General features: G+C 46.9%; 1 protein-coding gene across 1 annotated transcript in view; it reads left to right on the forward strand.

Annotated features, from left to right (window-relative positions):
• The window catches only part of LOC121277734 (potassium voltage-gated channel subfamily KQT member 5-like), a 351,643-nt gene that overhangs the window by 286,251 nt on the left and 37,717 nt on the right, over window positions 1–27,675 (forward strand). The window contains 4 exon segments of the mRNA XM_041187370.1: window positions 7,704–7,830; window positions 22,912–23,087; window positions 23,912–24,037; window positions 25,899–26,009. Coding sequence (XP_041043304.1) covers window positions 7,704–7,830; window positions 22,912–23,087; window positions 23,912–24,037; window positions 25,899–26,009 — 540 coding nt within the window.

The following is a 27,675-nucleotide window of genomic DNA, read 5'->3' on the forward strand; positions in this document are numbered from 1 at the left end:
TCACTTTCCTCTTATAAGATGCTCCTTAAAACTTCCCACTTTTACCAAGCTTTGGTCATCTGACCTTCTATCTCCTGTGCAGCTCAGTGTCATGTTTTGTTTGATAATTCCCCTGTGAAGCACCTTGGAATATTTTCTTACATTAAAGGCAGTGATGTAGTGCTGCTGGTCACACTGGAGCGCCACTCTTGACACCTTCTATGTAAAGCAGGCTTGTCTAACTCAATGCAACCTGCCAAACATGTTGGTCATTCAGCTGACTTATATTTGAAAAATGCTGTAAAAACTGCTCATCCAATCACAACCCGGTTCCTTCCTGCATTTGCTGCTATCAGGCTCACTAGTGAGCCTATTAGCAGCAAACACAGAGATAAACCAGCCTGCGGTTGGATGGGCAGCAACGAGTGAGTGGGTAGTTTGAAGGTAAATTCCAGGGCCTGGACTGTGAGGCAGCATGGAGCGGTGGGGCCGAGAGGAGCACTAGGCAGCGGGAGCAGTGGGGGTCCAGGGGATCCCGAGAGGATAGTGAGACAGCTGGAGTGGTGAGACCCAGCGGAGCCCGAGTGGAGCATGCGGGGCCCACTGGCGTCTGTGGAAGTGAATGACTGGAGACTGTATGAAAGAGAGTATGAGCGGATGGGGAGAGAGAGGGTGTGCGAGGGGGTGGGTTTGGCGAGAGGGGGGATTTGGCGAGACGGGGTGTGAGGGAGCGGGTTTGGTGAGAGGGGGTGTGAGGGGGCGGGTTTGGCGAGAGGGGGTGTGAGGGGGCGGGTTTGTTGAGCAGGGATGTGAGGGGGCACGTTTGTCAGGGCAGGCATGGGGGGTGGGTTTGGTGGAAGGGGGCAGGTTTAGAGGGGGTTGGATTTAGAGGGGTTTGGGTTTAGAGGGAGGGGGTGTCAGGGGGTGGGTTTAGAGTGGGAGGGAGTGTGAAGGGGTGGGTTTAGAGAGGGACGGGGTGTAAGAGGGTGGGTTTAGAGAGGGAGTGGGTGGGTTTACAGAAGTTGCGGGTGTGAGTGCATGGGTTTAGAGAGGGACGGGTTGTCAGGTGGTGGGTTTAGAGAGAGCAGGGGTGTGAGGGGGTGGGTTTAGAGAGAGCAGGGGTGTGGGGGGTGGGTTTAGAGAGAGCAGGGGTGGATTTAGAGAGAGTGGGGATGTGAGGGGTTGTGTTTCCAGTAGGAGAGGGTGTGAGGGTGTGGTTTTAGTGAGGGAGGGGGTGTGAGGGGTTGGTTTTAGTGAGGGAGGGGGTGTGAGGGGTTGGGTTTAGTGAAGGAGGGAGTGCGAGGGGGTGTGTTTCGAGAATGGGGGGTGTGAGGGTGTGGTTTTAGTGAGGGAGGGGGTATGAGGGGTTGGTTTTAGTGGGGGAGGCGGTGGATTTCGAGAAGGGAGGGTGTGTGGGTGTGGTTTTAGTGAGGGAGGGGGTGTGAGGTGTTGGTTTTAGTGAGGGAGGGGGTGTGAGGGTTTGGTTTTAGTGAGGGAGGGGGTGTGAGGGGTTGGGTTTAGTGAAGGAGGGAGTGTGAGGGAGTGGTTTAGAGAGGAATGGGATGTGAGAGAATGTGTTTAGAGAGGGTGAGGGATCATGTGGAAGTGGATTTAAAGAGAAAGGGTGAGGGGGTGTGAGGCATTGGGTTTAGAGAGAGGGTGAGAGGGGGTGGGCTGCGTGAGGGAGGGAGTGTGAGCGGGTGGGTTTAGAGAAGGAGGGGGTGTGAGGGGTGGCTTTAGTGAGGGAGTGGGTGAGGGGTTTGGGTTTCATGAGGGAGGGGGTGTGGGGGGGTGGGTTTAATAAAGGAGGGGGTGTAAGGGGGTGGCTTTAGAGAAGGAGGGGATTTGAGGGGGTGGGTTTAGAAATGGAGGGGACGGTTTTAGAGAGGGGGTGTGAAGGGGTGGGTTTAGAGAAGGGGGTGGTGTAAGGGGGTGGGTTTAGAGAAGGAGGGGATGTGAGGGGGTGGGTTTAGAAATGGAAGAGGTGGTTTTAGAGAGTGAGGGGGTGTGAGAAGGTGGGTTTAGAGAGGGAGGGGGTGGGTTTAGAGAGGGAGTCAGTTTGGGGGATGGGTTTAGAGAGGGTGAGGGTGTGAGTTTAGAGAGAGAGGGCAAGAGAGTGATGGGGTGAGGGTAGGGAGTGGGAGTGAGAGGATGGGGTTAGGGAGAGGGTGTGATAGTGTGGGGGTTGGGGATAGAGAGCCGGGATTGGGGTAGGGAGCAGGTATGAGGGGGTGGGGTTAGGGAGCAGGTGTGAAGGGGGTGGAGGTGTGGAGCGTGGGTAGGTGGTGGAGAGAGCATGTGAGGGGGTGGGGGTAGGGAGTGGGTGTGAGGGGTGGGGAGCAGGTGTGAGGGAGTCGGTGTAGGGAGTGGGGGTAGGGAGTGGATGTGAGGGGTTGGGGGTAGAGAGCGGGGTTTGAGGTAGTGAGGGGGTGTGGGTAGAGAGCAGTTGTAAGGTGGTAGGGGTGCAGAGCGTGTGTCAGGGTAGGGGTGGGGAGCAAGTGTGAGGTGGTGGGTGCAGGGAGCGAGTGTGGGGTTAGAGTGCGTAGGTGGGGTTAGGAAGCTGGTGTGAGGGGGTGGGGGTGGAGAGCGTGTGTTGGGGTAGGGTGTGGGGAGCAGGTGTGAGGGGGTGTGTGTAGGGAGTGGGTTTGAGGGGTGTAGGGGTAGGCGGCGGGTGTGAGGGAGTGGGGTTAGGGAGTGGGTGTGAGGGGGTGGGGTTAGGGAGTGGGTGTGAGGGGGTGGGGTTAGGGAGTGGGTGTGAGAGGGTGGGGTTAGGGAGCGGGTGTGAGGGGGTGATGGGAGAGAGAGGGTGTGAGGGAAGAGAGTGATTCCCATTAATTCCTTGGCTGTGATGGCCTGAGGATATGAAAAGTGGTTGTGTTTGTCTTCCCTGCTAGCAGCTTTACACGGAATTTACAGCACAGGAAGAGGCCATTTGGCCCATCTCACCTATGTTTGTGTTTATGTTCCATACAAACCTCCTCCCAATCTTCTTAATCACGCTATCAGGGTAATCTTCAACTTCTTTTTCCTAACATGTTTATCAACTTCCTTGAATACTAGAATCATAGAATGGCTACAGCACAGAAGGAGGCCATACAGCACATTGTCTCTGTGTTAGCTCCCTGCAACAGCAACTCCGCTAGTCCCATTCCTCAACCTTTTCCCTATAGCCCTGTAAAATAATTTCTCTTCAGATAACTACCTAGTTCCTTTTGAAAAGCGCAATTGAATCTGTCTCTACCACACACACAGGCAGTGAATTCCAGATCCAAACCACTTGTTGCATAAAGAAGTTTTTCCTCATGTTGCCTCTGGTTCTTTTGTTAATCACCTTAAGGTTCTCAATCTTCTGCTGGTGGGATCAGTTTCTCCCCATTTCAGCTGTCCAGAGCCTTATGATTTTGAATACGTCTAACAAATCTCCTCTCAATCTTTTCTTCTCCAAGGATGACAGCCCCAGCTTCACCAATCTATCCACATAACTGAAGTCTGTCATCCTCGGAACTATTCTCACAAATCTTTTCTGCACCCTTTCTAAAACCTTCATGTCCTTCCTGTTGAGGCTGAACCAGTGTTTTATGAAGGTTCATAACTTTCTTGCTTTTTAACACTGTGCCCCTATTTATAAAACCCAGGCTCAGTATAATTTATTAATTGCTTTCTCAACTTGCACTGCCACCGTTAATGATTTATGCACACAAACACCCAGCTCCCTCTGCTCCTGCATTTCCTTTAGAATTGTACCCTTCATTTTATGTACCTCGCCTCATTCTTCTGACCAAAATATATCACTTCACACTTCTCCACATTAAATTTCATCTGCCCCGTGTCTGCCCATTCCACCAGTCTGGCTATATCCTCTTGAAGTCTATCACTATTGTCCTCACAGTTTGCAATACTTCCAAGTCTTGCATCATCTTCAAATCTTGAAATTGTGCCCTGAACACCCAGGTCTAGGTTATAAATATAAATCAAGAAAAGCAGTGGCCCCTCTATATACCATCCCCCAGTCAGATGTACTTCTAGGAAAACAATATAATCATAGATTAAGAAATGATATGGCCAACACATTTTCTTAAAGCTCCTGCACCCTGAAATTTGACACTACACCACTGTTAAAGCGCTGTGTAAATATAAGTTGTTGTTATTGGTTCTTCTCAATAGATTGTGCAACAGTCTGTGCACAGGTACTATAAGGTTTGCAGGGGTTAATTATGGACGAATTCAGGGTGTTAGGTCAGGAGAGTTCATCAAATGCAGGCTGTATCGTTACTGCAAAAGAATGAAAGAGTTTCATTTTATACAGCACTTTTCACAATCACAGGATGTCTCAAAGTGTTTTACAGCCAATAAAGTACTTTTGAAGTGTAGTCCCTGTTGTAATGTAGGAAACATAGCATCCATTTTGTGTTAAACAAATTCCCACCAACAGCAATGTGATAATGATCAGATCATCTGTCTTTGTGGTGTTAGTTGAGGGATAAATATTGGCTAGGACACCAGGGAAAACTCTCCAGCTCATCTTCAAAAGAGTGCCATGGGACTTTTTACATACACCTGAGCAAGCAGATGGGGCCTCGGTTTCATCTTTCATCTGAAAAGTGGCACCTCTGACAGTGCAGCAGTCCTTCAAGTTGTTCACAGATTGTAATATATGATGAGATTTCAGAACGTGAGATTCTAAATTGGAGAAAGGCCAATTTTGTGGAAATGAGAAAGGATCTAGGAAGAGTGGATTGGGATAAGTTGTTTTCTGGCAAGGATGTGTTCAGTAAGTGGAAGGCATTCAAAGGTGAAATTTTGAGAGTGCATGTTCCTGTCAGGATTAAAGGCAAAGTTAACAGGCATAGGGAACCTTGGTTTTCAAGGGATATTGGCGATCTGGTTAAGAAGAAGAGAGAGGTGTATAGCAGGTATAGGCAACAAGGAGCAAATGAGGTACTTGTAGAGTATAGAAAATGTAAGAAAATACTAAAGAAGGAAATCAGGAAGGCAAAAAGAAGACATGAGGTTGCTTTGGCAGATAAGGTGAAGGTAAACCCGAAGAGTTTCTAAAAGTATATTAAGAGTAAAAGGATAGTAAGGGACACAATTGGTCCCCTTGAAGATCAGAGTGGTCGTCTATTTGTGGAGCCTCACGAGATGGGGGAGATCTTAAACAGTTTTTTTTGCATCAGTAAACTCAGGAAACTGGCATAGTGTATAAGGAAGGAAGGGAAACAAGCAGTAGTGTCATGGAACATATAGAGTTTAAAGAAGAGGAGGTGCTTGCTGCCTTACAGCGAATAAAGGTAGATAAATCCCCCGGGCCTGACATGATATTCCCTCGGACCTTGAGGGAGACTAATATAGAAATTGCAGGGGCCCTGGCAGAAATATTTAAAATGTCCTTAGCCAAGGGTGAGGTGCCGGAGGATTGGAGGGTAGCTCATGTTGTTCTGTTGCTTAAAAAAGGCTCCAAAAGTAAACCAGGTAATTACAGGCCAGTGAGCCTGACGTCAGTAGTAGGTAAATTATTGGAAGGTGTTCTGAGAGATCGGATATACAATTATTTGGACAGCCAAGGGCTGATTAAGGATAGTCAGCATGGCTTTGTGCGTGGTAGGTTATGTTTAACGAACCTTGTAGAGTTTTTCGAGGAGGTTACCAAGAAAGTAGATGAAGGAAAGGCTGTGGACTTTAGTAAGGCCTTTGACAAGGTCCCGCATGGAGGTTAGTTCAGAAGGTTCAGACACTTGGTATCCATGGAGAGGCTGTAAACTGGATTCGAAATTGGCTGTGTGGGAAAAGACAGAGTGGTAGTGGATGATTGCTTCTCAGACTGGAGGCCTGTGACTAGTGGTGTGCCTCAGGGATCTGTGCTGTGACCATTGTTGTTTGTTGTCTATATCAATGATCTGGATGATAATGTGGTAAATTGGATCAGCAAGTCTGCTGGTGACACTAAGATTGGAGGTGCTGTGGACAGCGAGGAAGGCTTTCAAAGCTTGCAGAGGGATCTGGACCAACTGGAAAAATGGGCCAGAAAATGACAGATGGAATTTAATGCAGAAAAGTGTGAGGTGTTGCATTTTGGAAGGACAAACCAAGGTACGACATACACAGAAAATGGTAGGGCACTGAGAAGTGCGGAGGAACAAAGGGATCTGGGAGTTCAGATCCATAATTCCCTGGAAGTGGCGTCACAGGTAGACAGGGCTGCAAAGAAAGCTTTTGGCATACTGGCCTTCATAAATCAAAGTATTGAGTATAGGAGTTGGCATGTTATGGTGAGGTTGTATAAGACATTGATGAGGCCAACTTTGGAGTATTGTGTGCAGTTCTGGTTGCCTAACTACAGGAAGGATATCAGTAAGATTGAAAGAGTGCAGAGAAGATTTACTAGGATGTTGCCAGGTCTTCAGGAGTTGAGTTACAGGGAAAGATTAAACAGGTTAGGACTTTATTCCTTGGAGCGTAGAAGAATGAGGGGAGATTTGATAGAAGTTTACAAAATTATGAAGGGTTTGAACAGAGTAAATGCGAATAGGCTCTTTCCACTTAGATTAGGAGAGATAAGTACGAGAGGACATGGCTTTAGGGTGAAAGGGGAAAGGTTTAGGGGGAACATTAGGGGGAACTTCTTCACTCAGAGAGTGGTGAGAGTGTGGAACGAGCTGCCATCTGACGTGGTAAATGCGGGCTCACTCTTAAGTTTTAAGAATAAATTGGATAGTTACGTGGATGGGAGAGGCCTGGAGGGTTATGGACTGGGTGCAGGTCATTGGGATTAGTGGAATAATATTTCGGCACAGACTAGAAGGGCCGAATGGCCTGTTTTTCTGTGCTGTAGTGTTCTATGGTTCTAACATTGTTTCCTTGTTGTGAATGGACTGTAAAGTGATACAGATATTGCAATTTTAAGGAATATTGGTCGATATTTGAACGAGTGTGCAATTGAGGCTGATCTGTTCTCGAGACCAGCTGGATACAGTGCAGAGTTCTGTGCTACCTTCTGTTGTTGGAACCCACTTCTCTGTTGTGGAGTTTTACCCAGAAAGGTACCCAGACAGGGATTGAGTCAGCTCGATGATCTTTTGCTCTTGTGCCTAGGCTCTGAATTCAATGCAATCTAACGGCCTAAGGACAAAAGATTGCTACATTACCAAATATATCACGGTGGACTCCAGTTCATGAGGAACAAGGAATAACTACAATACCTATTCACAGAATCACAGAATATCACAGCGCAGAAGAGGCCCTTCAGCCCATCGAGTCTGCACTGACACATAAGAAACACCTGACCTACCTACCTAATCCCATTTACCAATACTTGGCCCATAGCCATAACACATTACCAATTCCCTATTGGATTCATTGGTGACCATCTTTTATTTCTGGTCCCTAGCTTTGGACTCCCCGCAAGTGGAAACACTTTTGCTATGTCTTCGCTGTCAAGTTCTTTTATAATTTTGAAGACCTTTATCAATTCATCCCTTGTTCTTCTTTTTCCAGAGAAAAAAGTGTTTGAGGATTGTAGCTGGTGGCAGGCTTTGTTTTTAGTTTATCACTTGATAGGTAATAAACTCACACTAACGGATTGTATTAATTCTTTCCACGCTTATTGATCAAACCATGTCATACTACTGCTGTTCGTGAGGGTGACAAGCCCCCATCAATAGTTGGTTCTATTTTGGACAGTAACTGTGAGCTGCCACTAATTTTGTTCTGCGTTCTGCTGGCAGGAGTTTGTGGTGATCGTGGTGTTCGGCCTGGAGTTCATCATCAGGATCTGGGCAGCAGGCTGCTGTTGTCGGTATCGTGGGTGGATGGGGCGCATTCGCTTTGTGAGGAAGCCGTTCTGTGTCATTGGTAAGTGGCATCCTGAGCGTGAAGGACACAGAGGTGAGGAAGAGGAGCTGGGCATTCACAAAAAGGTTAATGTTCCAAAAACCAGGAGCACCACAGATCTGGGGTACTGTCCCTGTCATGTGAGAATCTGCTTTGGGGTTAGAGTCACAGGTATACCACTGCTTACACCTTCTATGTTATTCATGGGATGAAAATACTTGTGGGAGCCTACTATGTGAAAATTGATTGCAGTCTTTCTAACATTACAAAAGTGACTATGGTTTAAAAGTACTTTACTGACTACACCGTCCTCCTGCAACACCTCTCCACCATCCACATGCTGGGACTGCCCTCCCCTGGTTCCACTCGTACCTATCCAGGCATAGGTAGAGATTCACCTGCAATGACTTCTCTTCCTGCTCCCATACCGTTACCTATAGAGGTGTCAGGCAGCCTTCCATTATCCTGGTAATGGGGATTGTGGTCTTCATTGGAGGCAACCTACTTTCACTTCCATAACAACGCCAACTCATCCCTGGAAATCCTTCTGTTCCTGTTCTTATCCAGCTTCCCTTAAATTGCACAATTTAAAGTTTTAAATAATTTTGGCCAGGAACCAACACTTGGGCCAAAATTTTCCTTTAGGCGGGCGGGCGGAGCAGGTGCTGAAGACACCAATATCCTGCTGCCAGGGTTTACAGGTGGCGAAGCAGCTACTTCAATATGCCCAAGGTGCATTGCCACCGGAGGCTCCGTCTCTCATGGAAGACAGTGACCTTCATCTGTCAGATGATCAACCCTGAGATCAGCTCTGACTGTGTGGGTGGACACCCCATGCCAGTGGCCCTGAAGGTCACAGTGGCCCTCAACTTCTATGCCTCCAGCTCTTTCCAGGGGTCAGTGGGGGACCTTAGTGGAGTCTCCCGATCAGCTGTCAACAGTTGCGTTAAGCTGGTGACAGAAGCTCTGTCTAGGCGTACATTGACTTTCATTCATTACCATATAGACGAGGCCAGCCAGGCAGAGCAAGCCAGAGGCTTCACAGCGATTGCTGGCTTCCCCCATCAAGGCACCAGTGGGGCAGCCAGGTGCCTTCATTAACAGGAAGGTCTTCCACTCCATGAACGTTCAGATAGTGTGTGATCACAAGACGTATATTCTGCAAGTTTGTGCAAAGTATCCTGGCAGCTCCCATTATGCTTACATCTTGAGGCAGTCCCAGGTGCTGAGGCTATTCAGTGCTCCAGCCCGACTGGATGGATGGCTGCCGGGTGACAAGGTGACTTATGACACCTCTCTGCCACCCCAGAACAGAGGTCAAGCAACGGTACAATAGGAGTCATGCCTCCACAAGGGCAGTGATAGAGAAGACTATAGGTCTTTTTAAGATGCATTTCCAATGCCTGGACTGGTCAGAGGGTGTACTGCAATACCCCCCAGACTGTGCGTCACTGACAGTGGTTGCATGCTGTGCTCTCCACAATTTGGCACTGGCAAGGGGGCACGCAGTGAAGGAAGAGGATGTTGACACAGGTGATGAGTCCAGTAGTGAGTCCAAGGGCGAGCACGGTGAGGAGAACGCTGAGGGCATAGTCACAGACCTGGGTAACCTACAGGGAGGCAGGGACACCCAGGACGCTCCTTCAGCTAGCCTACCAAATAAGAACCATCACCACATGCCAGGGCTGCAGGCTCCATACTCGATCCCTGACATGACCAGTTCCTTGGTCAACAACATAAACTATGTGCCTTAGGATTAAAGTTTCAGGAGACATGCGTTCATCATATTATATGGCCTACCCTGCACCTACAGAACAAATGAAGCATACAGAGGCCAGTTGCACAAAATAACAAACCATTTAGTTGTGAATGTGAAATATTGCAGAAATTAATACTAACCGGTGTTTTCCATCACACCATTTAAAAAAGAAACGAAAAATGGGGGAACCAAGTATCACCTGTGATCAGGCCTTGTTGTGCTTAAGGTGCTTTAAGTTTTCGTTTGTGGGTGCTACGTCGAGGTGCTCCCCCCTCGCTGGCACCAGCATTGGAGACAGCCTGCTCACTCTGCTGTCCTGTTGGCCTTGATGATCTTGGTGGGTGTCCTCTGGCCAGTAGAGCCTGTACTGGCCCCAACTGAGAGGGAACGGCCAGTGCCATGGCTGGCATCTCCACAGTCACCACAGCCTCATCATATGCCACAATCACTGGCAGAGGGACGGAGGAGCTGCTGCCGTCATCCGGAGTGCCCTGAGAGGAGGCCACAGAGACGACAGGCAGCTGCTGCACTGACGTGAGGTCACTTTGGACCTCCGTGCTCACCAGTGATGGACGGGCACCTAGCTGGGATACTGGATGCCCAATTCATCTCCCACACTGACACTGACCATCTGAGGTCATTGCCAGTGTGAGGGCTTGCAGGTCCAAGCGCAATCCCAGGAACCCCTGATTGAGCTCCTGGAGGAGCCTTTTCATGAGAGTTGCCACTCTCTCCATGGAGGAAACATTGCATTCAACCATGAAGGTTAACGCAGTGCTTATGCTGTGCAGGGACTCCTCCACAATGAACACCATGGCACACATTTCCTCATGTATCTCCACCAGATCCTCCCGCACACCCTGCTGGGATGCTTCCTCCTGAAAGGAGAGGGGAGCATTGATCAGTCCACCCCGCACTTGCATTGCCATTGAAGCCTGGTCAACCCCACCCGAGGAACACCTTGCAGGGCTCAGCCAATTCGTGACCCTGGAGCTGCAAGGCAATTCTTCCAAGCAGCCAGGTCTCAGCCCCTTGGCCAGCTCCTGCCTCATTAACATTTGCCACTCACATTGTAACACCTCTGAGGTCCATTGGGGGATGGGCAGCTCTTAACTGTTCTGCAAAGTGACCCATGCCAACACGGTACTCAGCCTTCCCGATCGCAGTGGACTGGACCCATGTGTGCCTCACCACATTGTGGCTGCTGAGCCTGGATGCCACCTCCTCCCAGACCTTTTTAGTGAGGTGGGGGGGCCTCCTCCTCCCATCCTTGGGGACAAGGATTTTTCTCCGCATTGCCATCTCCCCCAGCAGAGCTGCAAGGCACTCATCCGAAAAACACTGGGCTCACTGCCCCACCGGCCTGCCCTCCCACCTGCTGTGTCCACTCACTTCACTTTCCATTTGCAACACTTCCGTGTCCCTCGGTGGCAGCCTTCCGGGGCTGCTGAGGCCGCATTTGAATTGGCCATTGGACCCAATGGGCATCATGCCCCCGCCAGCCTCTTCACGCTCATTCCCAGGCCGCATATCACGCTGGGTGGGCCTTAATTGGCCCGCCAACGTAAAATTGCGAAGCGCTGCCGATTGCGAGGGACAGTCGGCTTCCCAACCGCCCCTGCCAATCCCACACACCAAGGGTAAAATTCTGCTCTTGGGTTCAGTTTAAACCAGGAGTCAATCACTTCCAGCTTTCTGTCCTTGAGTTGTTGTTAACTTGCTCACAGACATGTATTAGACAAAGCTTACATGGTGAGATAAACCTGACCCTCCGTGAGTAATGAGGCTTTAAACTGACCCATTTGGGATAATTTATGGTTTTGGCAGCTGCTAGGGTGACACTTGGTCAATAAATCTGCCACCGAAGAAAGGGATTGCGCTAATGAAGTACAAAACAATTTACTGAAACAAAAATTACCCCCTTCATTACATAGTTAACAAGATGAGCTTTGGCAAGAACTGATGAGGGTGAATTGACTTCATAATGCAATGCAATTTGCACACAATATTCCACGTTGATTACACGTCAGCATATTAGGACCCGATCTAATAAAGGTGTTCAAAGTTAGACGAGCTTTGATAGAGGCAATTGGGAGAAACTGTTTTCACTGGCAGGAAGGTCAGCAACCAGAGAACACAGATTTAAGGCAACCAGGCAGCAGGTGAGAAGAATTTTTTGCACACAGCGAGTTGTTATGATCTGGAATGCGCTGCCTGAAAGGTTGGTGGAAGCAAATTCAACAGTAACTTAGAGAAAGGAATTGGATAAATACTTGAAAAGAAGAAACTTTTTGCAAGGCCAAGAGGAAAAAGCAGGAGAGTGGGATTAAATGGATAACTCTACCAAAGAGTTGGCAGAGGCACAATAGGCTGAATGGCCTTCTCCTCTGATGTAAGGTTCTCTGGTTGGAAAATTTGGCTCTGTAGCACCCCCTGGAGCAGACACTATGGGCAGAATTTTGCCCTTGATGGGCAGATGGGCCCGACCGACTCAGCGGCAGGCAGACAGCCGATCACCGCCACCGAAATGGGCCCTACCGCCATTTTAAGTGGGTGGACCAATTAAGGCCCGCCCAGCATGTCGCCCGACGGGAAGCGCTATGCACTTCCTGTGCTGGGGGGGTGGGGCGGATTCCCTAACTGCCAGAGTGGCTCTCTCGTGCATGCGCGCGAAAGAGCGCACATCCTGAAAGCCAGTGAAACTTTAAAAACAGAAAAATGAAAAAATCATTAACATGTCCCCCTCAAGTGAAAATGTCACATGAGATGAGATGTGTTAATGAAATACACAAAAACTTTATAACAATTTTTTAATTCCGATATCAAACCTCATCCCGCCACTGGATGAGGCTTGTAAAAAAAATCACTTACCCACCTGCCTGTTGGGCCCGTGCACCGACCCGAAGTTCACACGGGCCCCTCAAAATCCTGATCGATTGGAGAGTTAATGACCTTAACAAGGCCTTTAATTAATGGCGGGAGCACGTCCCGCTGCATAGTGCGCCGCCAACTGAAATATTGCAATGCTGCGCGCTGATGTCGGGACGCTCACAAGACATTTTAAGCGCTGGCGTGCAGACTCCGCCACTCGCACGTCAGCCAGAAGATTCTGCCCTATGAAAACCAGAGGCCCTCAAAATGGAGCATGCAGCGGTCCCGGGTCTCTCCCAGCAAGGCCTGCACAATGCTGATTTGATGCATGTTCTGCAAATTTGGCCCACGCAAACCATTCATTCGTGTGATTCACAACCCCTATTCCCAAAAACTAGAGTCGACCAACTTTTACTCTTATGACTGTGAGCGAGTGAGTATTGGAGGCTGATTTTATGTGACTTTGTTCTGTAGGGAGAGTCCACTCTTGAAATCTCCTGGATTCAGGTGCAGCTCTACATCTCCAGAGACGAAGGAGGAGGATACTGATGTGGCATGGGCACCAGCAACCACTCACTCCATGCCAGGGATGCTTGGGACAGGCTGATTCAGTCACACTTCAGCTCATCTGAGACAAAGTCCTAGAACTCCCTCCCTAACAGCACTTTGGGTGTACCTACACCACATGGACTGCAGCGGTTCAAGAAAGCAGCTCACCACCACCTTCTGAAGGACAATTAGGGATGGGCAATAAATGCTGGCCCGGCCAGCATTGCCCACATCCCGTGAATGAATGAAAAAAGCAATGCAGCTGACATGATTGGTTCCCTCCTCCCAGCCCTCAGCACAAAGCAGTCCCACAATCAACAATCCATTCCTCTCACTGACACCTATTGCTCAACTTTAACTCTTCACATACCATTTTCCAAAAGACTGGCAAGGAAGGTAACAATGGGGAGGGCGGGATAATGGAGCTTTGAAATAAAGTTTATTGTTCATAAGCATTGAACAGAAATGTAACAATAAAACACTGTTAAAAGTGATTGTCCTTGTGCAACTACGAACCAACTTTGGCCCCTTTTTAGTTATTTGAAGAACCTTTTTACGGTTGTTTTGTTTGCGCTTCAGTCCCACGTTCCTGATCTACAGGCACCCTGTGCGGAGGGGTGGCCAGGAGGGAGGAGGACCTCCTTGTGAACCTGCTCCTGGGCCTGGCCAAGTTAGCCATTAACAGGTCCAGGCAGCGGGCAAACGAGGGGGTCGCCTGGCCTGAATGTCTGCCCATCTTCTGCAGCTACCTTCGCAGCCAGGTGTCCCTGGAGAGAGAGCACGCGGTGTCTGTCGGCACTATCGAGGCCTTCCATGCTCAGTGGGCACCGCAGATACTGTGGTGTTTTATTGACCCCTTTGATCACATTTTGGTTTGATGTTTGTAAGTTTCCTTTGAATTTTGTCTTTGGTTTTGCAGTTTCCCTTTAAGGGGCTGCCTTTTACTTTGTTCCTGATTTTGTTAATTTAGTTTAATTGGTTGTGACCCAAAAGAGTTACAAATTATTTTTCTGTTACAAGGTTGTGCAGCTCCTAGAACTGGAGAGTGGCTGCTCACTCAGCTGCTCTGACTGCTCACGTTCTCTTATTCGATGTCCTCTGGGCTTGGATCTCATGAGGGTCCTGCCAAAGACTGCCCCATCCATACCTGTGCAGGGGCAGAGTTGGCCACTGGGACAGGAGGCAGTATGAGGGGCTGATTGATGGGTACGGTGGTGTGGGGTGCATGCGGTGTGGAGCCGGTGAACGAGTGGAATAGCTTTGAGCAGAGTCCGCTCTTTCATGTGCCCTTTCTCCATCTTCCCCCTTGTGGCCCACCTGCACTACTCTATTAGTAAAGAGCTGGAGAGCAATTTGCTGCACTTCACTGAGGTGCTGAATGACGAGGGCTTCCTCAATCCTGCTTAAAGTCTGCGTGTACAGGCCATTGGTCAGGGCCAGCATGCACTCGGTTATCTGCTGCATCTGATGCTCTGTGAAGGTGGCCACTCTGGCCATGAGCGTATACTTAGTGAAGGCCTAAGATATCTTGGCTCTCATACTGGAGATGAACTGCTCCAATCTCTCTTCAGTCATACACAGTACCTCTAGAAAGGCTGACAGAACTTCATAATTTTCTGCAGCTGCTCCAGGATAGTCCCCTTACTTGATGACCCCCGAGGTTAGCATCTGCAGTCAGGTAAGCAGAGCTTGTAGGGTCCTGCACCCTCCAACGGGACCCTCCACTGCTGTCCCTAACTCCTCCACCTGCTGCTGCTCACTTGTGATGTGTGCATCACCATGTGACAACTCAACTATCTGTCCTGGAGGCCCCAGGAGGTGCATTCTGAGCTGGTGAAGGGTGCGGATGAGTCCTATCACAGTACACCCTCAGAGTGAATGACCTTCCCCCACTGAAGAGTCTCCACCTACACCACCACCTGAGAGAGGCTGGAAGGACCTACAGGAGATGGAAATACATGAATTACAGCTGACAAAGTGAGAGGGCTAAGTTATCATTGTGCACACTGGGCTGAGTGTTGTGTGCTATGTTTCTGTGTGCTGTTTAATTCTGCCACCAGGTGGCTGGAAGACTCCCATTTCGCCATCTCCAATAGTCAAACATGCCGTGGCCCGACTTATTTCCATCATCTCTGCAGCTGTCAAGGTGGAGACGACTGGAAAGCTACTTCTGGTTCTCTGCCTCTCGCTGGTGTCTATGTTCTCTTCTTCGGCTGGGAAAGAAAGAGACTCTTGAGTGTAAGAGGTGGAATGTTTTGAGAAGATGGAACATTTGTGGAGAGTTACTGAGAGGGATGGCTGTGAGATTGCAGTAAGATGAGGATGAGTGTCAATCATGGCTGGCCAGATGGGAATGTGAGACTGAGCTTGGACAGAGAGGGATGGGCCTGCCTGCAAGGTATGTTGATACAAGGAGTAATTTACAGAAGACTGTGGAAAGCAGAGTGAGGGGGTTTGTGCCATGCCTCTTACCTTTCCTGCCCTGATGAGGTAATTAAACCTCTTGCAGTGCTGGATCCACACTCCTGCTGCTGACCTCCTTTGCCACTTCCAGCCATGCCTGTTTCTTTTCAGTAGCACCTTCTTGCTCCCACCCACTGGGCACAAAATCGCCCTGAGGGTCCTTACAACCCGCACTATTTTGTCCCGGGATGTTCAGGGAAGCATGTTGCTGCTTTGCCATGTTGATCTTCAGTCTTTGAAATTCCTGGCTCTCTCCCTATCTCTGTAATCTCCTGCAGCCCCACAACTCTCTAAGATATCTGTGCTGCTCTATTTAGGGCCCCTGGAGCATCCCGATTTTATTGCTGCACCATTGGTGACTGTGCCTTCAGTTACCTAGGCCCTATGATCTTAAGTTCCCTCCCTAAACCTCTGTTTCCCTACCTCACGATCCTCCTTTAAGACACAGCTTCAAACCTACCTCCTTGACCAAGCTTTTGCTTACCTGTTCTAATATCTCCTTATGTTTTATAATGCTTCTGCCTTGGGAATATTTTATTAAATTAAAGGCGCTAAATAAGTATGAGTTGTTGTCTACAATGCACCAATTCTGACCCTCATGGGGTCCCTTTAAATATTGGAGCTGCAGTAGACTGATGCAGGTCAATATCATGCAAGCTCATGCTAACTGGCTGGGAAATCTGGAAGTCAGATGGAAATGAAGTGACTGGGTTAAAAAGTAACTTACAGAAATGCTGCTAAAACTTCCAGGTTCCCCACATTCTACCAACCTTCCTTGCTGCGAGTGTGTCTGAGATTTAAAACTTCAGCCCTTTTTTACTCGACTGATTCTTGACTGTCAATCAAATTGCCTTTCTTCCATCATTCATGTTGCAGAACAGACCAAAACCAACAGACCAGCATTTAACTGACAAGATCAGTATTTACTGTCAGCATCTTGTGATGTACAGGTTTGGACTAAGCTTCTGAACGTGTTACTATTCCTTGTATCAAGGTGTCATTAATGGGAATGATCAGGTTTTCAATCAGTCTTCACCATTAGAGACAGCTCAATGGCTGCATCATTCAAGAATGAATGAGAATTCTTCCTAAAATAAATATTTGGAAAGATTAAATGGGGCAGTACAGAATCTTCAGTTACTGATTGCAGGCATACTGAAGTAAGAAGAAAGCATTTTTCCTTCTGAAACATTTTAGAGGAAAACAGATTTACTCGGAACTAATAATATCCATCGCTGTTTCTCATCTCACCAGTGTAGGTCAGAGGTCAGGATGGTCATCACCATAAGATTCTGGTTTGGACTAAATGTCCTTCTTGTGGGAAATCTGTCTCCAGGAGCCCAAATGATTAAAATGATCCCCCACCCAATCTGGCAATGGGTGGAATTAGATTTGAGGCATTCCCATGCTCTTCCAATGGATGGAAATAGACTTGGGGCATTCCCGGGATCTTCTACTAATGGTTCACTAATGCCCTTTAGGGAAGGAAATCTGCTGTCCTTACCTGGGTCTGGCCTACCTGTGGCTCCAGATCTACAGCAATGTGGTTGGCTCCTAAATGCCCTCTGAACTAGGACAACTAGAAATGGGTAATAAATGCTGGCCTGGCCAGTGACATCCACATCCCATGAGCAAATAAAAATAAATAGATTTGTGGCATTCCCAGGATCTCCTGATGGATGGAAATAGACTCAGGGCATTCCCAGGATCTCCCAATGGATGGAAATAGACACCAGGCATTTCCATGATCTTCCAATGGTGAAGACTCTGTCAGCAAACGTGCCATGAATAACTCCTGGCAACAACAATTAAGAAAAACATGTGGAAAAAATGAAATTTAGCCAGGAACTCCAGAGTTAACACAACACAGAATCGGAATCTGAAAGAGTAAATGTACATCAGGTAAACCAAGTTTCAGGTGTGGCCCTCTATCAACCACCTGTCAACTTAATAGATTACCACCTACCTCTGATGCTCATCCCTCCTCCTCTTTCAGATGTTGACTGGCTTGCTGTCATTTACCAGCTAACAATTTAATAGTAGTGCTTCAGTGCAGTTTGTGGGTAGGTTAAATTCTGGGAATATAGAAGCCCCATTGAAAGTCCTTTGAGGTGGCTGGCAGGTTTTGATCATTAGCTACTGTTGAGCATGCATGTGGTTTAGATTGTAAATGGTAAATCTACCTATTAGCTTCTGTCACCAAGAGGTCATTAACCAGCCCATTGCACACTCATGATAACAAGCTCTGACTACTGTTGGCCACTTTAGTCAAGGCGCTGTATTATAACAATATGGCCAGTGTATTCTTAAAATACTGCAGTAAAACATTGTGCGTAGAAGCATTCATAAACATTCAATGAAATACAATGAATTTAGTATATTAAAGTAGAAAGTTGGCTTTATCGCGTAAGTGAAATATGTAACAAAAACGCAAATGCAATCTATCTTGGTCTTGAAGTGAACACAAGCAGACATTCACATTGTGTAATGTGAGACCGGATGTCACAGCAGCCAAGATAACTGCCTCAGGAACCAGTACATAGTATCTGCAGCACAGAAACAGGCCATTCGACCTGACAGCTGGTCTTTCTGCACTCTCTGTGATCTGCACTGTTTAACTCACATGATGCTGTCAGTCACTTACTTGCACAGATTGTCATTCAGTTTCAGAATGTCCCATACTATTAACTTCAAAATGGAAATAGAAATGAGAGATAAACAACAGATGGCTTGCTGAGTGGGTGTCCACCACTTGTGGGATCTCTTTCTCAAGTTTAATTTCTTTCCATCCCTCTATTAATTATGTCAATTTATAGCACGCAAAGCTGAGAATGGGCCCGGCAGGATAAAGTTTCAATGTTTATTTGGAAAGTTTGGTCCCGCACAGATATTAGACACAAAACTAAATCCGTCTTCAATCCTAACCCTTCAACTCCCATCAGTTAACCAACATTCCACCCCTGCAGCAGCCTCCTGCCCCACTGACTGCTGTCATTCCACCTGCTTTGCCTTGGAATCAGGCCTGGATTTCTGGGAGTGAGGTTCTGGAGTTATAAGGGGTCAAGGTGAGCCTCCCCCCAGTCCCCATTGTGGTCTCTCGCCCATCAACCCCAGTAAAACGGAGGCTTAGTATTTAACTGTAATTAATCCAAGACTGACTGGACTCCTCCCACTGTGAGCAGCAGCAGATGCTGAGGGATTGGGGTAAGGGCCATCCAGAGGTGGGGGTCGGGGGTGGTGTGTGGGAGGGGGAACACACACTGGCAGGAGTAGATGGAAATGGGGATGAGGAGGCAGTGAAACTTATTGGTGGTATGGTAATGGGGGTGGAGGACTGGTTGGAAGTGGGGATGAAGGAGAGTGGAGGTGGGGATGTAGGATTAAGGGTTGGGGGTATTTGGAAAGGCTGAACGACTCTTGTCCACAAGCACAGATACTCTGACAATGCCTCCAAATTTGGGACTGACCACGTCAAAGGAATGGGCAATAAATGCTGGCCTTGCCCACATCCCAAGAATGAATATTTAAACACATTGGGATGGCTGGCAAGTATCTTGGATGTGGGAAAACAATGGTAATTATAAAAAGATGCACAGTTGCAGTCTGCGCTCCATCATGAGGTCGCTCTCAAATTGCAGATGCATCATTTTCAGCAGTGATTTAAAATGTGCTGCTGCCTCTCTCTCCCAAGGGCTCATCAGACCATGATACAGTGGAGCGAGGCACAGCACACTTCAACTCTGCTGCAAAAATTTGGAGTAAGCATATTTCTTTGACAAGCTGCATATGAAATATAACTGGGTTCACTCTCTGTATTGCACTCCTCACAGTAAGCTAGCACACTGGAACACTCCAGCATGATACAGCATTGAAATGACTGTTATCAAAGTCACAAAGCACATCCTGACCTGGAATTTCCACTTTGGGTGCAATTAGCAATGTGGCTGCAAATTGCTCTCAAAATTATGTCCATTTTGAAAAGTTTGTTTCCCTCAAGTTTCTGCTCAAATTCTTCTGCATATCGCTAAACACAAAATCTGTCATGATCTGGCACAGTTCAGCAGCAATTCAAAGCAGTTTTTTTTCAAAATAAAATATTTGCATTAAACAATATTCCTTGATATATTTAAGAGTCATAGCTTGGTAAAGTTTGATTGATGAAGCTTAAAATGGGTTTGTCAGAATCAGCATTTTTAATGATAGTGTCAATCCGGCAGCTGAGAGTAACCTAATTTTAAAGTATTGAAAATGACCTTTAAAAAAAATATACAGAACTATTTTCTGATTAGGTTAGGTACAGTAGTTGGTTTCTTAGTAAGGTAAAAAAAAATTAAATTTCGAAAGCATTTAACACATGCCTATTTGTGTTCTTGAGTTCCAAGAAAGCTTAATTTGTTAGAGCCTGTTTGAGGGCCTACAGACAGTGCAGTAAGCAGAAAGTCTCAATGTTAATTAATTTATCCTGGGGGCCAAGGCTGGTTTGTGGGAGGGGCCAATTTGCACACGATGTGCTCTAAACCAACAGATGCTGTCAGACTTGCTGAGTTTTTCCAGCATTTTCTGTTTTTGCTACCTCAGTAACAATTCTCCTGACCTGTCTACTACATCTGTGTTACCAGACAGCTTGTCCAACACTCAGTCTTTTCTCCAATTATTCATCAAAAAGATCAAAGCTATTACTTTTAATCCCCCAACACCACAAACTCTGTGCCCTAGCCATTGACTCCATTCTACTCTTGATGTTAAATCAGACTGCCTGCAACCTTGGCATCCTGTTCAACTTTAAGCTGAACTTCCGATTCCATATCCTTTCCATCACACAGACTGTCAGCTTTCACCTCCTCTTGTTACCTCTAGCCTTGACTATTCCATCGTTCTCCTGGCCAGCCTCTGACCCTCCAACTTCCATAAACTGAGCTCATTCAAGACTCTGCTGCCCTTTCTTAGCTCGCATCAAGTCCCATTCACCCATTACCATGTGCTCTCTGACTTACATTGGCTCCCGGTCCATCAGTGCCTCTAATTTTAAGTTCTCATCTTCATGTTTGAATTCATCTATAGCCTGGCCTCTGCCTTCCTCTATAACCTCCTCTAGCTTTACTCCACCACCCAGCTCCCAAACTCTCCATTTCTTGGGCTTTGTCTCTTGTGCATCCGCCACACCCTTCACCCCAACCCCAAGTGTACAGGAAGCAGAACCAGCACATTAAATATACAGAAATACCAGAGTCGGTGAGGAAAACTGATCAGAACCCACCCAAGAGATTGGGTACTGCTGGAGTGCAGCCGACTCTGTAATCCATCTAATATATCCCTAACCCATGCCTTTCAAAACCTGGACCACTCTTCTTGAAATGTTCCCACACACTCTACCTGCCTCCATCTCACCAAATGAATGTTAAACATCCCAATGCCTTCGCTCTCCAGCTCCAGTCTTTGTGGTTTTGGCAGGAGGACCAATTGGCCCAATAGCCATTGAAAAATCTCACACAGGAGTGATAGAAAGGCTCCTTACAAGGCATTTACAGCACAAAAACAGGCCATTCAGCCAATGCTAGCTCCTTGGTATCAATGTTGCTGTGAAACTCGTCGTGGGACAGGGGCAGTGAGACCAATAGAAATAAAGACTTGCATTTATATAGTTTTTTTTTTCATAACCACCAGTTGTGTCAAAGTGCTTAAAGCCAATGAAGTATTTTTGAAGTGTAGCCACTGTTAACATGCAGGATCATGGCAGTTGATTTACACACTGCAAACTCCCACAAACAGAAATGTGATAATGACCAGATAACCTGTTTCTTGTGATGTTGATTGAGGGATACATATTTGCCAGCACACCAGGGATAACTCCCCTGCTCTCCTTTGAAATAGTGCCAAGGGATCTTTTACATTCATCCAAGCAGGCAGATGGGGCCTCAGTTTAATGTCTCATCCAAAACCTCCAACAGTACAGCCCTCCCTCAGTACTCTACTGGAGCGAGAAAGCCCTGTATTGGAGCTTGATCCCAGGACCTGGTAACTCAGAGGTGAGTGCTACAAACTAAGCCACAGCTGACACTGGCAATAGTAAATAAGACCTGAAGGTTTACTACTGAGCTCAATACAAGGGGTTAAGGGGGCGAAACACTTCCCATATCAAATTTTCCTAATTTTCCCTGGTATCCTGATATCAGCATTTGAACATTCTTACCAATAAATCATCTTCAGTATAAAATCCTTTAACAGGTGTTTTCACATACCTGATACAGTTGCTGATAAAGCTTTAGAAGCTCTGCCATGCAATGTGACAAATTAAAAGATCAGTTCAAGTTACACATAAAATTAATCACTGTCTCAGAAAATTAGTTAGCTCCAATTCACCTTGTTGATTCTCAATGGTGAGAGGTTTTCTTCAAGCAAAGTAAATAAGAACTATTCACATTGCCAGCTGGTGAAATCCATTGCTAAAATTTAAATTATTCTAAGGAATTAGAAAAGATCATTTTGTCAAGGGCCAGACTGAAATGCTGTCTCGGTTGGAATTAGTTGATCTCGCAGTGAGAATAGGGGTAGGGAAGGCATTTGGTCAGTCATTCCTCCTGATCACTACCAATAACTCTTGTTAGAAAGTGAGACGACAGATCAAGTGAATTCAGCCTTTGTGGTAGCTTAGCATCCCCACATTGATATCCAGCTTTACACACAGAGTAGAGGCTCCTGGGCAAGGCACTAAACAACACATAGAGAAACATCGCGAGCAGCTTCACAGCCATAATCGAAAAAATTGGCATGAGTTACAGATGGAGATGTTGGAAGGGCTGATCGAAAGCTTGTTCAAAAGGAACAGGAGAGCGGGGTAGAGAGGTGGAGAGATTTAGGGAGGGTAGTCAAAGCTTGAGGCCTCAGCAGCTGTAGGCATGGCCTTGAATAGAGAGGCAGAGACCAATGTAGTATTGGATTTGATGGCAGCATTGGAACAGGAACAGGGCATTCAGCTGTTCGAGCTTGTTCCGCCATTCAGCGAGATCATGGCTGACCTGTACCTTAACTCCACCAAACTGCCTTGACTCCATAAAAGAGGCACAGGATACAAAAGCCAAAATGTAACAGTGAATCTACGTCAAACCTTAACCATTGTTTGGAGTTGTGTGAACAGTAATAGGCTTCACACTATGAGAAGGATGTTCGAGCAAGAGAGAGCAGACAGTGCACATTGACTGGGCTGCTGCTTGGTATGAGGGAATATGAAGAGAGACTTGAAAAATTCACACTGTTTTTGTTTGAACAGAGAAGGCAAAGGGATGATTTGACAGAGATGTTTAAAATCAGAAAGGGATGGTTAGACTTTTTCAGTGAAGGTCTAGATTGAGGAGACAAAGAGAAAAGAATAAATGTAAGAGTTTTGCCACATAAAGCAGAAGAAATTTGGAGAGAATTCTGAAGAGTTGTGGTTATTGACATGCTGCTCTTTCCCTCTACAGATATTATCGTTCTAATTGCTTCCATTGCAGTCATTGCTGCTGGTACCCAGCGGAACATATTTGCCACATCCGCCCTCCGAAGCCTCCGCTTCCTGCAGATCCTTCGCATGGTCAGAATGGACCATCGAGGGGGCACGTGGAAACTACTGGGATCCGTGGTTTATGCGCACAGTAAGGTGGGTGAATAGGGTGCATTGTACACAGACATCAACCGGTGCCCATCTCATCTTGTAGCACGGGCTCCTCAGTCGTTGATGAGGCCACCCCTTTTTTTCTAACTGAGCCATTTCCCCTTGAACTACCTTCATTCTCAATGCGACCAACCAGTTCCAAGTTGAGAGGAAGGTTTGGGTTTGAAGCTCACACCACTCAATGAGGAACTGATGATGAGGATATGGCCAGGGCTCATACGATCTGCAGTTGGCTAAGTGGAAGATTTCAAAATGGGAGTTTGCTGTTTGTAGAATTGCGAAAGGAACTGGGTCATGTGGAACATGACAATCTGTTTCACCTTGTCCAGAACAATAAAAGCAGAGGACACAGTCTGAGTTTGAAGGGGGTAAATTCAAAACTAATCTGGGAAACAATATTTCGGTGATGGAATGATCAGTCTAAGAAACAGGCTCCCTTTGGGATATGTAATAGTAATTAGTATTGATTCATTCCAAATGTAAAATTAGATTTCACTGCAAAAATGACATGTTCAGGATATGGTATGTGAGTCATTTGAGACATGATAACTCAATGAGTGTAGCATGTCTTGAGAGGAACAGGTCATTTGAGACCTCTGGTTCCCAAAGATTTTCTATCACCGGGGCTTTCCTCACTCCTTACAACTCAGGGATACAGCTGCATTGCTGTGATTAGTGCCCTGATGTTATAGCGTTCCTGAGCAGCAATGTGCTCACCTCAACCATTCTAGCATTTCTTTTTGTTTCACACTGGCTTCTAAGAAACCCAGGAGGCTCTGACTTTGTGTTGTTCTGTTCCCTCCTGACAGGAGCTGATTACAGCTTGGTACATTGGCTTCCTGGTCCTGATCTTCTCCTCATTTCTTGTTTACTTGGTAGAGAAGGATACGAATGCTGAGTTTGCCACTTACGCCGATGCTCTATGGTGGGGCACAGTAAGTACAACCTTTGCACTGCCACTTTGCTTTGGAAAGATTCCTTACAGAAATATAAACACAGGATAGTTGAAACCAAGGGACAAGAAATCAAGTCACCAAATTACAAACAATTCACACTGGTGACACAAGCCCATCGACACTGGGATGTCACAGAGACCACAGTTTGCCTTCAGTTTCTCTCTCCTCTGCTCTCTCTTATTCTCTCTCTCTTTCTCTCCCTCTCACTCTCTCTTCCCTGTTCCCCTTGCTCTCTTTCTATCCCAATCTCTCTTTTCCTACTCACTTTCCTTCTCACTCTCACTCATTATCTCTCTCTCCCACTCGCTCTGTCTCCCTAACAGTTTTTCACTCTCTCTTCCTTCTATCCCCTTGGTGTCTATCTCTCACTAACTTCTCTCCCCTCTCTCTCTCCTCTCTCCCCACTCTCCCTCTCTCCTGGGCCCCTCTCTCTCCTCTCTCCCCATACTCATTCTTTCCCTCCCACTCGCTTTCTCCCCTTGTTGTTTCTCCCCACTCACTCTCTCCCCACCTCCGCCCACTGTCTCTCCCTCTCCCCTTCTCTATCTCCCACTCCTTCTCACTCTAGCTCTCACCCGCCTACACTTTCTCTTCCGCTCATCTTTCACTCTCTTGCATTCAATCTCTCCCTCCCCTCTCTGTTCCACTCATTCTCCTTCTCTCCCACTCAGTCTATCTCTCTCTCTTTCCCACTCTCTGTTTCCACCTCCTTCTCCCTCTCTCTCTCCCATTCTCTCTCTCTCTCTCTCTCTCTCTCTCTCTCTCTCTCTCTCTCTCTCTCGCTCCCTTGGGACTACTAACAATTAAAATGCATCCAGCTGGCAGGCTGAAAGTCAAGGAAAATTCTTCCGGGATACAGAATGCTACACATCACCTTCAGCTACTGATTTCAGCAAGTGCTGAGTGGAGGGATCCCCATTCAATCTGAAACACCAAATGACCCATCACCCCTATGAGCCACTGCAGATATGAACAGCTTGTCTTTCAGTAACACACAAGGCGTTGAAACTCCAGGATAGATCTGAGGCACAGCAAGATCCCATCCTACCCATCCCTGATACTCGACCCTGTCTAATAATCATGGGGCACAGCAAGATCCCACAATATCCGTCCCTGGTACTGGACCTTCTGATAGTCTTGGGGTACAGAAAGATCACATACCGTCCGTCCCTAATACTCGACCCTGTCTGATAGACCTGGGGCACAGCAAGATCCCATATTGTTTGTCCCTGATACTCGACCCTTCTGATAGTCCTAGGGCACAGCAATATCCCACACTGTCCATCCCTGAACCTCGGCCCTGTCTAATAGTCCTGGGACACAGCAAGGTCCCATATTATCCATCCCTGATATTCAACCCTGCCTGATAGTCCTGGGGCACAGCAAGATCCCATACTGTTCATCCCTGAAACTCAACCCTTCTGATGGTCCTAGGGCACAGCAATATTCCACACTGTCCATCCCTGAAACTCGGCCCTCTCTGATAGTCCTGTGGCACAGCAAGATCCCATATTATCCATCCCTGATACGCGATCCTGTCTGATAGTCCTGAGGCAGAGCAAGATCCCAGGTTGTCCATTCTTGATACTCGACCAAGTCTGATAATCCAAGGTCAATAAGCCAATGTTTTATTTGGTTACCCACCCCTGCCGTGTATTGTGGCATCCATTGTGATTTGGGAAGGTTGGAATTGACACAGACCCATTCCCATTGTGTTAGTGCGCTTGTTCTGGCCTCAGCATGAGACTGGGCTGTTGACTCAGTTTGATTCATGGGTGAAGACCGAAGTAGGTACCGATGCTGACAGGCTGTAAGGTGTAATCCTTGTTTCTCCCTCCAGATCACACTGACGACCATTGGTTATGGGGATAAGACTCCCACCACATGGCTCGGGAGGCTGCTGTCGGCTGGTTTTGCTCTCCTCGGGATCTCCTTCTTTGCACTTCCCGCTGTGAGTACCTGCGAGGTCGTAAAGAGAATCAGAAACCAAGTAGAATGAAAGCAGTTCTTAGACGCACGATCCACTGCCCTAAAGTGGCCCAATCAGAGCAGCAAGCTGGAAACCTCCCTGCTAAAGGATGAGTACTATTCAAAGGTTAGTGCTGAGGCATGTTGCTGGGGAGAGCAGAAAGACAGCCTTGCTCAGCATTCAGCCATTATGTACCTTACTGCCTATGAGGAAGGATATATTAGCCTTAGAGGGGGAACCAAGCAGACTCATCTAATCATACCCAGGATTAACGGGGTACATTATGAAGAGAAATTGTGTAAACTTGGCTTGTTTCTCATGAGTTTAGAAGATTAAGAGGTGAATTGATTGATGTGTTAAAGATAATTAAAGGGTTTGATAGGAATGATAGAGAAACCATTTCCTTGGGTGAGGGTCCAATCTTAACATTAGAGCCAGCACTGCTCCACACAAAGGGAAGTGGAAATCTGAAACTCTTCTTCCCCAAAAGGCTGTGGATACCCAGGGTCTATTGGAGTTTTCAGGCTGAGATCAATACGTTTTTATAAAATAAGAATATCAAGTGATATGAAACAAAAGTGTGTGAAAGGAGTTGAGATAGTGATAAGCCGTGATCTAAATGAATGGTCGAACAAGGACAAGGGACTGTATAGTCTCCTGTTTTTATGTTACTTACTCTGAGAGAGCTAGGCACTGACAGTGGGTGTAAAATGTTTCTTAAAGATATTCACTTAAATTCTAACTGGCCCAGCTACATATTGTTAAAACATGAGGATCAATTGTAATTCCCCTCACAGAGGAAAGTGGGAAAAATGGGGTTAAAACCCTCACAGTGGATTCCCTCCCAGCCACTGTCCTGTCAGACAGTCGAGCCACATTCAAGTCTAGAAAGGCAGTGTAAGCTGGAGCCCAGTGATGTTGTTAAGACCTCACCTCCACTTTAAATGAGTGGGATCTACTTGGCTTTGTTAGTCATGAGAGCAGTCCTTCCAGAGGGAAAGAGTCGGAAGTGACGCTGAATTATAACAGTGCAAAGACCCTGTTATTTACAGTAGAAAGGTGGTTGGAGATCCCTGAACAATGTGTACATATAAAGTGTCATTAATGTAGAAAAACATCCTAACGTGCCTCACAGGAATATTATCAAACAACAGTTAACACAAGCCACATAAGGAGATGTTAGGACAGGGACCAAAAACATAATCAAAGAGGGTGGGTTTTAAGGAAAGTCTTAAAGGAAGAGAGTGAAGTAGAGAGGAGGAGAAGTTTAGGGAAGGATTCCAGAGATTAGGGCCTCAAACTGAAGGCAGGTCCTCCAATGGTGAAGCGATTAAAATCAGGGCTATAGTAGAAGACAGAATTAGAGAAGCAAAGAGAGGGCTTTGTGGCTGGAGGAGGTTAGACAGATGGGGAAGGGTGAGGCCACGGAGGGATTTGAAAACAAGGATGAATATGAGAAGGATTGAAGTTTTTGAATTGTGGTGCCCTTGGTGTTTCACAATGATCATAATCACGAATGACAATCCTTATAATTCTTTAAAGCTTACTGCTGCAACTTAGTTAATTAAAGTGGCTTTTTAATGGAAGTAATTTTCCCACCATTAACATCTCACCCAATATGAACACACAGCTGTGGTGACCCTCACAT

The sequence above is a fragment of the Carcharodon carcharias genome, chromosome 5 (genome assembly GCF_017639515.1).
Source record: "Carcharodon carcharias isolate sCarCar2 chromosome 5, sCarCar2.pri, whole genome shotgun sequence".
Taxonomy (NCBI): domain Eukaryota; kingdom Metazoa; phylum Chordata; class Chondrichthyes; order Lamniformes; family Lamnidae; genus Carcharodon; species Carcharodon carcharias.